Source organism: Falco rusticolus, chromosome 4 (assembly GCF_015220075.1).
Source record: "Falco rusticolus isolate bFalRus1 chromosome 4, bFalRus1.pri, whole genome shotgun sequence".
NCBI lineage: Eukaryota > Metazoa > Chordata > Aves > Falconiformes > Falconidae > Falco > Falco rusticolus.
Genome location: NC_051190.1, coordinates 28,481,403 through 28,497,308, shown reverse-complemented (window position 1 = coordinate 28,497,308; position 15,906 = coordinate 28,481,403). Strand labels below are relative to the sequence as shown.

The following is a 15,906-nucleotide window of genomic DNA, read 5'->3' as shown; positions in this document are numbered from 1 at the left end:
CATGGGCCACAAAGGTCCATGGAAATCTCTCTTGTCCCAAAAGAGGAACAGAGCTGGCGCTGAACACCATGGAATGGGGCGGGTGGGAGATGATGGGTCTTTTAGCTCGGTTTTGGCACAAAATTTGGGGCTGGCTTTGGGAACTGCCCTGCTCATGGGCTCAGCCAGGTCCCTTTCTCCTAAGCCTGCTGCAGAATTGATCCATCAAGGGCTGTACCTGCTCCACTTGGAATAAATCTGCATCTCATCCGCTTCCATGAATGAAAAATGCATGCACCGGTAAATTGGAGGTGAAATAGTACATCTGTTGTCAGATATATTTTTTTCCCTTCTTCCATGAGTTTCATTAAAGAGAGGCATATCATCTCTGATAAAGTTAACACCACCCGTTCACTAATTGTTCCTGACACTTCCCTGTTGCTTTGATGATGGATTGCTGCAGAAACACCAGCCCCAGGCAGGCAGGGAGGCATAAAGTCACCTCTTCGGGCTATTTCTGGAAGAAAACAATGAAGCTGCAGAGCCAGTGCCAGGGAATGGCCCCAAGTTGCTGCAAGGCTGGGGACATGGGGGTGGCAGGGGTGACCTGTGAGGTGCCAATGCTGGATTCGTATCCTGCAGTGCTGGAACCAGCTCCCGACGTGCTTCCTCTGAATGAGCAAGTGCATGAATGAAAGGCAGAGTGAGAAATAGCTGATGCTGGCTGGCCACATCACGGGTCCCAGGGGCAAACTGAGCTCAGGGGACACCCCCCGCCCCAGCTTCCCTGATCACCTTCATCCCCCTGCACCTTTCAGCCCTTCTCCAGACCAGGAGTTGGGCAAACCCAGAATGACCGGTTTGGGGTATGGTGTGCTCTCCCTGGGGTGCTGGCACTCCGGCTGTTTGCATCCCTGCAGGAGGGGGCTTCATGGTGCGAGGGATGCGGAGGGACCCGGTCCTCAGCTCCCACTGACACCTCAGATGATTTCAGCCCTCCCACAGGCAAGGCAAGGGTGGCTGTAGCAGCCAGCTCCCCTCAGCATCACCTCCAGATGCCTGGAGAAGCCAGGTGGGACAGTGACAATGCCAGCGCCCCCCACCTCTGTGAGCCCCGTTCCAGTCCCCACGCTGTCCTCTGTCCTGTCCCTGCATGGCCAGCAATCAGGTTAGAGCTTGCAACACACCCAAGCATGCAGCAAAGAGGCAACAGCTGCTTCCCGCTGGCCCAGATCAAGGATTTTAATTAAGGAGAAGATTTTCGGGAATAAAGGGGAAGATCACTCCCAGAGCTGTAATTAAAGAAAGGCAGGGTAAGGCGGGACGACAAGAAAGGACGCATCCTGCTGCTGATGGGACTCAGCTCCAAAGGGCAGTACAAGGGGAGCAGAGACTGCCACCACAGCCCTGGCTCAGCCCCCTCCCCAAGGAGAGGTATCTGCACCCACCTTTCAGTCCTCGCCAAGGTCCCCCAGACCTCCAGCAGGACCCACCCAACGCATAGCCAGCAGGCGCCGCAGCCCACACCAAACCCAAACCCAGCATCCAGATCCGAGTCACAGCAAAGGTTTGCCGGGCAGACGAGGCAAGAGGGACCGCACGGCACGCAATGCTGGCCCTGGTTCACCCACTCTGAGAGGCAAGGGGCCAAGCCAGAGCCAGGAGGCCACCGTGGCCTTTGGGAGGTGGGTGCCACCGCTGCCGTCAGGACCCGCAGAGCACTTCTGGGCTTTTTGAAAGGTTCCTGAAAAGCAGCGCAGTGGGTGCTCCAGGAGAAACACCATTTCAGGGTGGTGCTGCTGAGAGCAGTATCACCAGCCAGAACGGGTGGCCAAGGGCACCGGACCTCCTGCCCCACCTCCAGTGGGATAGGGTTGCCTGGCTGGGAAGACTCCAAGAGCCGGTTCCCGGTGCCTCTCCACCAGCTGCCGAGCCAGCACAGCCATGCCCCCCACCTGCTCTGCACTGGTGCTGCAAACAGCCCATTTTCCCAAACACAAGGGGAGCACTTTATTTAGGTCTTGGTGCATCTCATCCACTCTGGAGGAGGAGCTCAACCCCGTGGGCAACATCTGCTCCCCAAACCCCCCTTATCCTGGAAGAAGAGGGTGGGTGGCCCCCTCCAACACTCAAAAACCCTCCAGACTTCAGCAAGGCGGCATAAAGCAGCCCCAAGCAGGGCAGCAGCATCCGTCCTGGCCCCATCCGTTCCTTGGAGCAGTCTTGAGCCCCAGAGCTGCACATGGGACAGACTTTGGAGGTCGCTCTCACAACTCAGGCAGCCCCAAGCCTGCTCTGGGCTCTTCCTGCTCCCATCACTACACGGGACTGCAGGGACAGTCCCTCCTGGCCACCTGAGAGGGGAAAAATACCACAGGGCTTCATGAGTCTTGATGCTGCACATCCCTGCATGGCTCTTTTGTCCAAACCAGCCCCTTTTCCAACCCCATGCCTGCTCCTTTGTGGTATCCTTAAAACCCCTTTTGCTCTAGTCCCTTTTAACCAGAGCTTCTGCTTTGCTTCTTCAATAGATGGGAATGGGAAGAAGAATGCAGCCAACCTGCCTGGCCAGCCAGCAGCAGGCAGGTACTTGCCACAAAACATCTTTCTCCAGCACCAGATGCTGATTGTCCACAGAGGTGGGGGCTCAGCACAAGGCAGCGGGCAGGGAGAGGAGCCAGGGTGAGACTCTGACAGTGGGAAGGCCCCTAAAACGTGTTTCCAGATGACCACAGCCAACCCTTTGTTAGTGGTGATGGCCACAGAAGCCAGGTGGGACTCCAGCCCCAGGACCCAGAATGCATCCTCAGATGCATGAGTGGATGTGGCTGTACCCCGGACTGGGGGTCCCCCAGTACATTAGGGGCCAGGAAAGGAGGTTGTGAGGAGAAGGACACAGCAGCGGTCCCCTGTAAGGGGGGAGAGCCCCCAGGTGAGGCACGAGGCAAAGCAACAGACCCTGGCATGTGATAGCCACAGCATAAGCCTCCAAAAAATAAAATGCAACAGCCCTAAAAACCCCCAATGGGTGGGAAGACCAGCTGGAGGCACCGCTCCCCAAGAAGCTCAGCTGCCACCCCTACATCTTGCACTGGCAGAGCCCTGGGAGCCACCAGCACGTCTGCGTCCTCCTGGCTTACCCCAGGCTCCCCAAACTGCCCCCAGCAACCTTGCCCCCGCACCAGCCCAGCCTTGCCAGGTCACCCCCTGTCCCCAGAGCTGTGCAGCGCCAGCCGTATGGATGCGGGTGAGGCAGCGCTGGATTCACACGGCAGCTGCTGTGTATTTACACAGCAATTCTGAGCCCTGCAAAGGGAGGAGGCAAAGACCATCCCTGGGGCTCCTCTTCCCGGGGGGGGGGGGGGGGGGGGGGGGGGCGGGCAGCCGCACACAAGCTAAATGCCTCCTGCCACCAGCAAGGGCCCGCAGGCACGGCTTCCATCGCCCTGCAGGACCCTCCAGCTCATTCAACAGCTTCTCATTGCCGGCACCGAACAGGACCTGTTGCAGGCGGTGATATACCGCAGGGCCTTTGCAGAGGGTCGAGACGACCTAGGAAATAATTAATTGCCTCACTGTGCTGGAGTGGTGATGCTCAGAGGAGCCACGCACGCAATACGTGCTTCATGGCATTTGGGGCAGCTTTATACCCAAGCTGGAGCTTTTGTCTAAAACCTTGAAAATTTTTTTTACGAAATCTCAGCTTCCATAAGAAGAATCAAGAGCGTGTCACTCTAGAAGAGATACAAGTGGCCCTGAGTGGGGAATGACACCGAGGAAAACACAGCTGGTATCAAGGTAACTGCTCTGGTTCATCAAGGTTCCCATCTCCTCCATGAAGTAAATCGGGTGCCGAAGTCACCATTGCTCGCCAGGCTTCTCTGCAGCCCTCTGCCCACGTGCCTGCAGCGCCCGCTGCTCTCGGCGTCTGGGAATAAACAGCCTGTTCCAGCATCGCTTGGTATTTCAGGAAAGGTTAACGCAGCATGTGAGGGGCCAGAGCCACCCCTCAGGGGGCTGGAGAGGCTCCAGGCAAACCTGCCAGAGGCCCGGGGCTCCCCGCAGGGCAGGCGACCTCCTCGGCCCCCCGAAGCTTTTGCTTCGAGCTTCGGTATTTTCAGGCTTTGTGCTACTCAGGCTTCCTTCTCCCACCCCCACGTTTCCCCACCAGCGTTCCCACCTCTGAAAGATCCACAGGAATGTCAAGCTGAGAGGGAAGCCACGAGGTCCACGTTGGCTGAGCAAGCCGGGGGTTTTCCCCCGGCTTTGGGGCTCCTGCTGAAGGCAGCAGAAATCACCCCAGTTTGCCAGCACCCCCCCAAAGGGGACCTGCTGCTGGCTGGGTGTGGGTCCTGGGGGGTGTGTGACGATGCTGGTCCCAGGCGGGGTGACGTGGGTCCCAGGGAGGGATGCAACAGCAAAGCAGCTCCACATGGACTGGTCCCATGGCTCGCTCCAGAAACAGGCGCATCGGGGCTGGAGTTGCAAACCGGGCTGCTGGGACAGCCAGGAAAGGCTTGGAGATGCTTTATCCAAGCTGGTGGGGAAAGCAGAGTGGAGCTTAGAAACTCATATCCAGGGTGACCAGCTATCAGGGGAGAAAGGGAGGGCACCGGAGCACCCACGTACCCATGGTTCAACCAGAGCCTGAGCTCTCCTCGCCCCCAAAAAGCCGCCTACCCTTCTGCGTGGGGAGGAGAGCTGGGAGGCAGCTGCAGCAGCTCGCCATGGGCAGCAAAGACCCTTCAGAGCCACCCCCCCAGCTTTAAGTCCTCCCCTCCCTGGTGGGCTGCGCTAGCCCCTCCAGGTGCCAGCTGAAACCATTTTAAAGCCTCTGCCTGGGCCTGGGGAGGCTGATCCCTGTGACAGAGGTCTCATCGGTACCGGAGGTCTCATCGGAACCGGAGATCTCATCAGTACCAGAGGTCTCATCAGTACTGGAGGTCTCATCGGTATTCTGCAGCTTCAGCTCGTTAGCACTGAGGTGCTACAAGAGTGGGAGTGTTGGAAGTTTCTGGGCGAGACAGCTATTAGGGGAGGATTGAACACATCTCTTCCAAACCAATGGCCTGTGTGAACTCTAATTTATGCTATCGATCTAGAAGGTGCCCACAGGCTACCTGAACCAAAAAAAAGCCCCAAACTAACTTGCCCTAGATACAGCCTCAGCTGCCTTCAGAAAAAGAAGAAAAATTAAGCAAAATAAATAACCCGCAGCCCCAGAAAACTGGCTGCATCACACACACACACACCCCCGCTAACGCCATAAGCCAGCCCTCCCCCGCAAATGGCTCTTCGGGAACAGCGTGAGCTCCAGCTCCACAGCTCCCGGGGAGACCCACCAACCCAGTATGACCAGTACAAACACCCACGCTGTACTGGTGTGTGTGTGTGTGTGCATTTGGGGCTCTGCCCTCTTGGCGAGGCCGCTCAGCACAGGACAGGGGAGCTGTTGGCCCTGGGGAGGGCGGGGCGGGGTGGCCCGGGGGTCCCAGGTCCTCGCCCTGTCGGATGCGCTGAGTGTTCCCTCCTCTGCAGGCAGCGCTGTCGTCCCCCCCCCGGCCGGGCACTGCCTGCTGGCACCTGGTGACAGAGCCAGGGAAGCCACCGGGCGTGATAACCTCTTTTTGCCTGAATATGTGACAAATGGCGTGTGTGTGTGTGTGTGTGTGTCTGTGTAACCCACGGTTTGTCCTAGGAAAGGAGCTGGAAGTGATGGATTTTCCACTTCTCCCAAGTTCTTCCCTCGGAGGCACGGACGCCTTGTTAATGGGTCTCGGTGCAGCTATTAAGCCGCTAATTGAAACGGAGCGCGCTGCAGCCGGGCTCGGGGGGGCGGGGGGCCCTGCCCGCCCACCCACCCCCAGGCTTGGCATCGCCACCCAGTGCCCGGCCCCTGCGGGGCCCGGTGTCCCCCGGCCCTGCCGGGCGGGTGGACGAGGGAAATACCTGGGGAGGGAGCCGTGACCCCCCTCCCCGCCCCACTGCGGGGGAGACAGCCGTGTCGTCCCCCCCCCCAAACCACCACCACCCGCTAAACCTGCGGCTCTGCCGCCCGTGGACACGATGCCCCGGCGGTGGCGCCCCTCCCCCCCCCCCCGACTGTAATCCGGGACACGCAGCCCCCAGGGGCGGCTGGAGGGAGCTGGGGGGGCACAGGGGGTTGGGGGGCGCGGGGAGGGGCCGAACCCCGCCGGGACCCGCCGCTGGCGGAGGCGCCTCCCCCGGGGCCGGCACCGGGCGCTGCCTCCCCCTCGCGGCCGCGGGAGCCCCTGACGGCCCCGGGACCCCCCATACCGCCCCCGCCCCTCCCCCCCCGGCATCCCCCGCGACGCCCCTGTCCCCGGGATCCCCCCGCCCCCTGGGCCCAGTGAGCACCCCACTGCCCACCCCCGCCGCCCCCGGGGGGTACCCCTGACCCCTGCCCCCGCCCGCTGCCCCCCTGCCGTCCGACACCAAGCAGCCAACCCCCAGCCGGGGGAACGCAGGGCCTGGTTACCCACCCCCACCCCCCAGCACCCCGGGGGTCCGGCTCGGGACCAGCATTGCCCCGCGGTGCGGCAGGACCCCCCAGGGCTGCCAGCCCTCACCCCGGCACACTCGGGGGCCTGAACACAGAGACGAGAGGGGTGACAAGAAGCGGGTTTGAAGGTGAATTTTATTGGGAACGCCGGGGTTTCACGGGCGCAGACCCCTCGCACAAGCACAAGGCGAGGGGGGCTTCGGAGGTGAGTCAGAATCCACGTCCGCCTTAAAGCCAAGCTGCCCCCCACCCCCCCCCCGGGCTGCTGGACCCCCACCAGTGCAGAGGGACACAGCGGGACAAGCGTGGGATGCAGACAGGGACAGGTAAGACACGCATGGCACAAAGCGGAGCAGATGGCACGCGGAGGTGGCGCGTTGGCCTCGTCAGCAAAGCCTTGCTTCATCCACGGGCGCCCAGGCCCACCCCAGTGGCATCTCCCCAGCGTCTGAAAGGGCAGATGCTCCCTTTCCCCACAATTCAGGAATTGGGACTTTCTCCAGGAGGAAAAATGCAGGGAGAGGGGAAAAAAATAAAATAAAAAAAATCACCATTCCCCAAAGCACCAAAAAAAAAAAAAGGGTGAGATAAAGGGGAAAGCGGTCAAAACAAGGACAGAAGGGAAAAAACCCAAAAGCTCAACGTCAAAACAAAAAACAAGCCAAAGTAACCATAAAGAAAAAAATATAGAAATACAATTGTACATCTTGGCGGCAAAGCTGTCAAACCAAGCGGGGAGGGGCACGGGTGCTGCCAGAGAGGGTCGGGTGGTTTGCAGGGTGGGAATGAGGGGGACGTGGAGAACATCAATCGCTTTTTTTTCCATAAAGAGGTGGGTGCGGAGTTGAAGCAAAGCTGAAGAGGGATTGTCCTGCTCCGCCTGGCCGGTTCTCTCGGCATTTTGTTGACTCGGGGAAGGGGATCAGAGCAGTGAGGAGGGAAAGGTCCTGCTGCGTGGCGCCCCAGCACGGGGGGCATCAAGGGCTGAAAATCATTTACCCTGAAGCAGCTCGCAGGAACAGAATCACAGAACATCTCAAGTTGGAAGGGCCCTGGGGAGGCTCCTCGGTGTCCCCCCCGCCGCTCCCCGCTGGGGTGGTGGTGCCAAGCAGCCCCGCTCCCAGGCAGAGGGTCCCCAGCACCGCTCCAAACCGCGGGCTGCAAAAGCAGGGGGTAATGAATTTCAGGGACATCATCCTTCCTTGGGTGCGGGACCCTGAACGCTGGAAACGCACCCTGAAACCCAGACCTCCAGGGCATGAGTTTCAGGAAAGACATTTTTATAAGATTCAATTTAAAAAATAGATGCTTTTTTTTTTTTTTGTAAAAAAGGTCATAGGCCAGGGTGTCTTCTAGTGACCCCTTCCCCACCACCCTAAATTTAGCCAGAAAAAAGCTAGCCCTTTTGCCAAATCTGCTGGCCACATAGACATTCACACATTCATTGATTTAAAAATATATAATATATATGTATTGCGCACACACATACACACACAAATATATATTAGAAAAGGAAAAAAAAAAATCCCTCTGAAAACTCAGTTGATTAAAAAAATCCCAACAAAATCCACAGCGGTGCGTTTATCCCGTGATCATGTACAGTAGAAGACAGAAATCCCTTTTGCTCCCGTAGCTCCTGGCACAAGTGCTCAGGCTGGGAGCGTGAGGAAACACATCAGGTTTTCACAGTGGATTTGTTAGCGGAGAAGGAACTGCTCCTCCCTCCTCCCACACAGAAGGGCTTTAATTTATAGCAAGTTAGATTAAAACTAGGAAACATGTTACAAAGTCCATTATATATAGACATAAAATGTACAACTGTCAGCAGCCCCCGTGCGAGTCGCTGGGGTTTCGATCTCGGCTGACACCTCGGCGGGCAGATGGAGGGTTGGAAGGCGGTTTGGGACACGAGGGTGCAAGCACGGCCTCCGAAACGAACGGGTGTCACAGTGCGAGGTCTTACACGAGCTCCAGGTTGGAAGGAAGATGGAGCAACGTCTTCTCCCGGAGCCAGGGAAGGCGGAGGGCAGGGGCTGCGAGAGGCATTAGATGCCAGGAGAGAGGACGCGACCTCCCAGCCCAGGGCTGGAGGGGAGAGGGGCAGCGCCGGGGACCTGCTTGTCTCTCAGCCACCTTGCACCCGCGTGGGGAAGGAAGCGCTACGTGCCGGATGAAATCCCATGGGGAAAGCGTCAAGGTGGGCTCACTGAAAAAAATGCCTTTTTTCCCCCCCTTTTCAAGGGAGCGGTGCATTGATTGAGGGAAGGGGACACCCAGTCTAGTGCTGCCTCAGAAATCATTAAGATGACGAGCCAGGCATTAGAGCAGCCTCTGGTGTGAAGAGCAGCACGCCCAGGGAGCCCCACAGCCCCCTGAAAAGCTGCACAGGCTCCTGGGGGCAGAGAGCCAGGCACAAAGGGAAGGTGAGTGAGACCAGAGCCTGGGAAAGGGGCTTGGGGCAGGCAGGGAAGGAGAGTGGGGCAAGTGCAGCAGCATTTTTTCTCTCTGCCTACGCCAGGCAGCGAAGAAACACAAACCCCCTTGTGCCATGCACCAGGCTGCTGGGGAGGGGAGATGCCCTCTGGCACCCTCTGCCCTGGCCCAGCTCAGTGCCTGGGCACGGTCCCCTCCCCGGGAGGGATACGCTGGCGTGAGCAGGGAACTCCTGAGCCTTCAGTCTCCGTGGCTTAGTTGGAAAGGTGTTGGCTTCAAAAGGCTCATCGTGGGGGATTTCACTTACAGGGCAAAGAGAAAAGAGGTTGTGAGGCTGGAGGTGCCCACAGGTTGGGGAAGTGCGATTTGTGCAAACCACCATTAACTGGAGTCCTCATTCACTCTTCTGCGGGGAAGCCATGATGGAGGGGACTGCGTGAAGCCGTGAGGTTTGAGTTAGGAGTCTTCCCCGAGGATCTCTGTCACAAAGGAGGCCATGTCAGTCTCTTTGGTGTCGTGCAAGGTAAAGAAAGGGTGTTCCTGCCAACAAGACCAAAGACAACATTAGCTGACACACAAGGACAGATAAGCCCAAGAGCAGCCCCTGGGGGATGTCACACAGCTGGTGAGGTGGCCACCAACCTCCTCCCCAGGCTCCCACAGAGACCATCCTTCAGCTTAACTAACATTTTCAGGTTTGCTGTTTCCAGGTTTAACCCAGCGGGACAGCCCCCCTTGGCAGCTGTACCCCCTCATCTGAGCTCTGAACACACCACCAGCAGGCAGGACAAAGGGAGGAAACACCCTGACCTTAACACCCATGAAATCAACACACGCCTCCACCTTAGAGACACTACACCCATCCCGCTCCGTGCCTGAAAAATCACCCACATGCCCTGTTGTCCCATTTCCCAAAGACCTGCTGGACCACTCATTTGGCTTTCAAAATGTGGCAGGATAAACCCCAGTAGAAATGGCTCCACACTTACCATAAGTTCTAAATAGTTCATTCGTTCAGCAGGGTTCTTCCTTAAGCTGCAAGAAAAAAAAAACAGGGAGAGAAAGGCTGTAGGTTCCTTTTCTTTTGCTGTATGTGGTCTGTCACAGAGGATAGCCCCTGCCCAACCAACAGGACATCCCTCTCGTGGCAGCACCCATCCTTGGCCAAGCAGGTTTGAACCACCAGCAAAGTGCCAAGGCAGGTAACTGGGAAAGGACAACTCAGTGTTTTGCCACAAAAAGCAAAAGCCAAGCAGCTCATTGCAGCCCATCCTGCGCCGACCAGAACACATGGGGAGGAGAGGAGATGGTTTCCCACCACCTGGAGCAGGAGCCTTGCCTCGGTGGGCTCACCTCTGCCCAGCAGCTCCAAGCAGCACACAGAGGGCAGAGGAACCCTCCGAGGCGAGCAGCTACCCACAAAACCACAAATCAGCTTTCACCCAGAGGCACCCAGATGCTGCCAGGGGTTTGTTCTCGTTTCATCGCTGCTTTGCCAGAAACCACCGAAATTTCAGCAGCGGCAACAGCAAAAGGGGAAGAGAAACCTCTGCGCCTTCCAGCCAGCCCGGGTGAGTCAGGCCAAGAGCAAAACCAGTTTGGGCAGCGCTTCCTGCCATGGCCAAGCACTAGCCTCAGTACGGAGAGGTGGGGAGAAACAGGCTCCCGAAGGATGACAAATGCAGCCCCAGGCTTTGCCCCGACCCCCATGGATCAGGGCTGCCCTTTAGTCAGGCTGGGAGAAGCCACCAGTCCTTGCTGGAGACTCACCACTGTGCTGTGAAGTCCACAAACTCCTTGGAGAAGCGATCGGCAGGCAGCTGGGGTGAGGGCTCCTCCACCACTTGCTTGAGCTGTTGGAAGGGGGTCCCCCAGGACTCGTACGGGAAGCGAAGAATGGCCAGTTCGATCTGAGGATGGAGACGCGCTGACGTGAGACACTGGGACGAGAACGACCCTACACAGCCTGCTACCTCAGCCAGCTCAGATTCAAAATGAAAAACCTCTTTTCTTACAAACCATTTTCAATTTGGGTCATACCGCTTTTTTTTCTTTCCCTTTTTTTTTTTTTTTTTTTTTTTAAATATAAAGACCCATAGGCCAAAAATACTTCCTTTTGAGGCTGGCTCAGCATATTAATGCATTTACAGGAAGCCACCAAAGATATGTAAAATGGGATTATTTTAAAAGATAATAACAGCACACCGTTTCTGCACTGGCTTCCAAAGTGCTTTGCTCACCATAAGGAAGAATCTGGGCCTCAGGCTAGTACTGTGTGAGCTAGTCACACAAAAAAAATCCACAAACCCAAGAAAAACCAAGTGCTAGAACATCACTTATGAAGATCTTTGCTAAAACCACCTCAGTTACTGGGTCCTTCCCACAAGTCACCTCTGCTCCATCACCCATTCCAACAGGAAAAAGCCTGTCACAGCTCTCGGGCAGCCCCCTCATGCCAAGGGTCAGCTCCCACCTCGAAATGGGCAACAGAACCTCCGGACCTGCCTGGTGGGATGGGACAGGATGGGATGGGAGGAATAAAAAAACTGGAAGGACAGAGCCAGATGCCCCTGCCTGCCTGTGGCTCAGGTCTGGGATGCTCAGCTCCTGCTGCCAGGAAACTGAATGAAGCCACCAGCCCAGAAAGGCCAGATCAGCCCTGCAGCTCCATGGCCCTAAAACTGGCTGGTCCAAAATCAATCAAAACAACACTACGACACAGGAAGCCAGCCCAGGAGAAAGACATTAGAGGGAATCAGGTCGGGGCTCTGTTCAGCTGCAGGCTGGCAGGCTTTCAGCAAGGTCCCCTCTCCCATCCAGCTTTGGAAAGGTTCAGACATTTCACCATTCACGCCGTCTCCCATCCCACAGCTTCCTGCACCTCGGGAGGAAAGCCGGAGCTGATTACATTTCCAGCCAGCCCGCCCAGCACTGGGACACGAAGGAGAGGGGCTCGGGTTTGGCACTGCGGACAAAACCAGCTGGGGAAGAAGGAATATTTGCCAAGAGATCTGCGTGGTGCGCACAAACGCAGGGATGCGGCGCCCAAAACAAAGGCCGCGTCTAACAGGGCGCAAGAAGAATTCCTGAAAATAATCTACCCAGAGAGAGACAGTCTCCTGGAAAGCGAGAGACATGTTCCCAGGCGGCACCCCCTTCGAGCCAACAGCTGGGATTTCCTTTGTCCTCTGGCGCCAGAAGATTGCAGCTGCTTTCTGCAAGATCCATTTCTTGCAGGAGGTAGATAAACCATCCTGAGCAGCTGTGATTTTGGAACTGAAAGTATTTCCCCTTCCTGTTGGCTGCTCTGAGCTACTCTGCAGGCAGGACTTGCTGCAAACCGTGCACAGCACCCCTCGCTGCAGCAGGGCAGGTTAACTCACCCCAATACTCCTGCACGGTTTTGCTAATGGGGAGGGGGGGGTGCATGCAGGAAGGCTGTGACCCAGCTGCAGCAAACCCTGCTCCACTGACTGCCTCTCCAGCCAGTTCATGGGGAACTGGAGAGCAATTAAAAGCCAGACTCTAGGATGCCCTGCTAAGGCCACTATCATCCAGATATCGGTGACTGGAGCTATTTGGAGCTGGCATCGTACACAAGTAGCTCTGTGAAACCAAGCAGAGGGGTACAAAGGAACCACGTGGGAATAACAGGCCTTTATGTATCCCCCCAGGATCCATCAGGAACACACAAGAAGGTAAAGAAGGGGAAGAAGATGGATTATCCCCTGGCAAGGTCGCCAGCCAACTTGGCAAGAGCCACAGCAGCTGCGGCAACGCTGGCTGCACACCCTGGCTCACAGCTACCTGCCCTAGGGCGAGGACCCCTGTGTGCACAGGGCAGTGCCTCCACCCCACGCCCTGGGTAATTCATCTCGTGGCCTGAGCTATCACACTCAGAATTCAGCCCCATTTGGTGAGCATCCACCCAGGGATGAAGCCACCAGCTGCCACGGCTCACTGCCAGCACAGACCCCATCCCAACCCCAGGGCTGCAGGGTGCCAGTCACAGCCCTTGGTGTTACCATTGTGATCCCCAGGCTCCAGACATCCGACTTCACATTGTAGCCTTTCTGGTTCAGCTCAGGGTTTATTCTTTCCGGCTGTAAAAGCAAAATGGAAGATATTACAACGCTAGTTCGTTTTCCCAGTGCAAACCCCACAGAGCAAATCTCAGGCTCCTAACCCCAGGTTGGGCGTATTCCTCATGCTCATGTCCCCACAGAGGCAAGGTCTGAGGTTAAATCTAGCACAGGTGAAAGCCATGTCTTGCTCCACACAACTCACACAAACTCTCCCCTCCAGCTCCTGAGTGAAACTTGTACTATGCCTGCAGCACAATCCCTGCCCTGGGAGCACAAGCTACCCACACAGATGCCACAGATGGCAAGGGGAAATTCATACTGACTTGAGGATGAATTGAAATGATCCTGCCAAGCAAAGCCTCAGCGTTTTCGAGCCAGCAAGGAGCAGCCCTTCCAACCACCGCAACCAGCACCAGCCAGTCTTTTACCCCTCCACAAATGGAAAGTGGCGGAGGAAGAATCTGCTGCAGGATTAACACACACAGCAGGGCTTACAGGGAGCCTAATCCCATCCTTGGAGGACTCTGTTGAGTCAGAAAGTCCAGAGCACTCTGAAGTGGTCTCTATCTCAGGGAAGACGTGAACCAAGACCAATTTCTAAGCAGCAGCTTCTTCGAGTCAAGGCTGAAGGCTGCCAGCTCCAGTCCCACACAAGCACTTACAGCCATGTACGGTTTGCAGCCAGCATCCATGGTCTTCGCAACAGAGTCCACCAAGTAGCCGCTGATCCCAAAGTCACACATTTTTACATGTCCCTCCTTGTTGATCAGCACATTGGAAGGTTTCACGTCTAAGAGAGAGAACAGGAGAGGGCAGACCAAGCCTTTGCAGAGGTATCACAGAGCCGGAGACAAGAGGGACAACTCCCTGCCGACCTGGGAGGGGACCAGGCAGGCCCTAACACAGGGGTAGGGAGACAAAGCCCCCACCACTCTTATTTCAATAGAAGTTGTTCACAGATAAAACTATAACCATGCCCTCTGGGCAGAACAGGCTTCCTCTCTAACAAAGCAAGTTGAAAGGTTAAAATAAAACATTGAGGAGTTAACACCCAGCTCCTTAGGAGAGATTTATGCGCCCAATACAGCCTTAAAAGCCCTCCTCTACCCAGTTCTCCGAACAGCTTGTCTCATGTCCATCATGATCTGTCCACAGCTACACAAGCAACTATACCAGAATGAAGAGCAAGACCTGGGTGTTAAAATTCCCATCTGTGACTTGATAAGATCTCCTTCAGCCCTCATCTTGGCAGAACTACCCAGCCAGGAAGGCTTGGGGATTTTGTCCCCAAGAGCTGCCTTCGAGGCACCTCTGCACTCAGAGACAGAGATGCCCATAAAAATACGGGTAGTGAGGAATCCAGTTATTATAGCCAACCCTTCATCTGGAAAGGAGGAAGAGACCAACGTCATGCCAGCAGACGCATTAGGGATACATCTCAGGAACAGGCCTTGGGCATCTACATCTGTCCACCATGGTCCCAAGTACCATTAGACCCACTGTAGGCATCCCAGAGGGATACACCTCCTGGAAAGGAGTTCTCCCATAATTTATGTCAAGGCTAGATCTCCAGCAACATCATGCTAACCCCATCCAGCACCTACCTCTATGGATTACGGAAAGTTTACTGTGCAGATGCTCCAGAGCTCGTACAATCTGGGGACAGAGCAAAAGAGTACCCGTCAGCCACACACAGCACCAGCCTTCCACTGCAAACACACCGCACGTTTCCACACGCTGCAGGCCTCAACAGAGACCTCCAACAGGCTATGAGGATGCACAAAACCACATAAGAACCCAAGAGGCACTCACAGACACTGCCATTTTCCCCAAAATGTCTTCAGGGATGGTTTTCTTCTTCTCCAGTACTTTCTTGTAGAATTTATCTAGGGAGGTGTCCATCAGCTCCATGCAGATCCACACATCGCCCTGCAGATGGAGAGAAAGCAGTTGAGAGGAAATTCCCTGGAAATCCCCAGGAGCTGCAGGAAGCGGTGGGGATGGATGGACAAATGGACACTGCCCCTTCCACACAGGGCAAGCCAAAGTCCTTGCCACACAGCCACTGTTGGCCACACCGCCAGCACACAGGCTCTGCACTAGGTAGCGATGCACACAGATCTCCAGGTACCACCAGAACTACCTGTGATGGCCTCCCTTCGAGGGTCTACCCCGAAGTCAGTCCAGGCCACGGGCAATGTGCTTGGGCATCTGCCACAGAAGTGCGGAACAGGACCTGGCCAACACTGCCTGACAGAGGCAAGCCTTTGACTTAAGTCACGGCAGCACCTCAAACTGCCCAGCTGAGCTGAAGGCAGCAGAGGTGGTTTGGGACAGTTTAGTGCCTCCAGTGCAATCGCACAGGCCCTGGGTGCTGTGCAGCCCACCAGCCTTCCACTGGCTCAGTACCTCACGGAAGAGGGCTCCGTAGAAGGTGACTGTGTAGAAGCAGTCAACTGTCCTCATGGAGATGTCCAAGTCCATCAGTAGCCTCTTCTGCTCCTGAGTGTTCACAGTTGCTCGAATCCTCTGAGGCAAACAGGAAAGAAGAGGGGTTTGATGTAGGTGGAATAACACCATTATCCCTCAGCCTGACCCAGACCTGTGGTTCTGAGGCCACGGCAAGCACTTCATGCTTATTTTTCAGCCAGTAGCACCAGGAGATGCCCAGATGCCCTCTTCCAGGCAGCACCTGAATGAAGGACAAACACTTGGCAAGCCCTGCAGCGGAAGCAGGATCAGACCAGCAGCCGGGACAGGCACTCTGACATCCAAACCTTGCACTATCTAACTGCAGGCACCAAGCCTGGATTTCAAAGCCTGCTGATTAACCCCACAGTGCCCAGCCACCATCAGCACAAACCCTTCAACAGCCAAACCACAGCA

The 15,906-nt window shown here is 56.3% G+C and overlaps 1 protein-coding gene across 3 annotated transcripts in view; it reads right to left on the bottom strand.

Annotated features, from left to right (window-relative positions):
• Positions 1-6,619: 6,619 nt before the first annotated feature.
• The window catches only part of MAP2K3 (mitogen-activated protein kinase kinase 3), a 33,909-nt gene continuing 24,622 nt past the window's right edge, over positions 6,620-15,906 (bottom strand). For all 3 annotated transcript variants that reach the window (XM_037385757.1, XM_037385759.1, XM_037385758.1), the window contains exons 6-13: positions 15,430-15,549; positions 14,833-14,949; positions 14,625-14,676; positions 13,683-13,810; positions 12,961-13,038; positions 10,706-10,845; positions 9,925-9,970; positions 6,620-9,475 (exon numbers count right to left, since the gene is read on the bottom strand). In XM_037385757.1, coding sequence (XP_037241654.1) covers positions 9,392-9,475; positions 9,925-9,970; positions 10,706-10,845; positions 12,961-13,038; positions 13,683-13,810; positions 14,625-14,676; positions 14,833-14,949; positions 15,430-15,549 — 765 coding nt within the window. In that variant the 3' untranslated portion in view covers positions 6,620-9,391. The remainder of the gene's footprint in view (positions 9,476-9,924; positions 9,971-10,705; positions 10,846-12,960; positions 13,039-13,682; positions 13,811-14,624; positions 14,677-14,832; positions 14,950-15,429; positions 15,550-15,906) is intronic.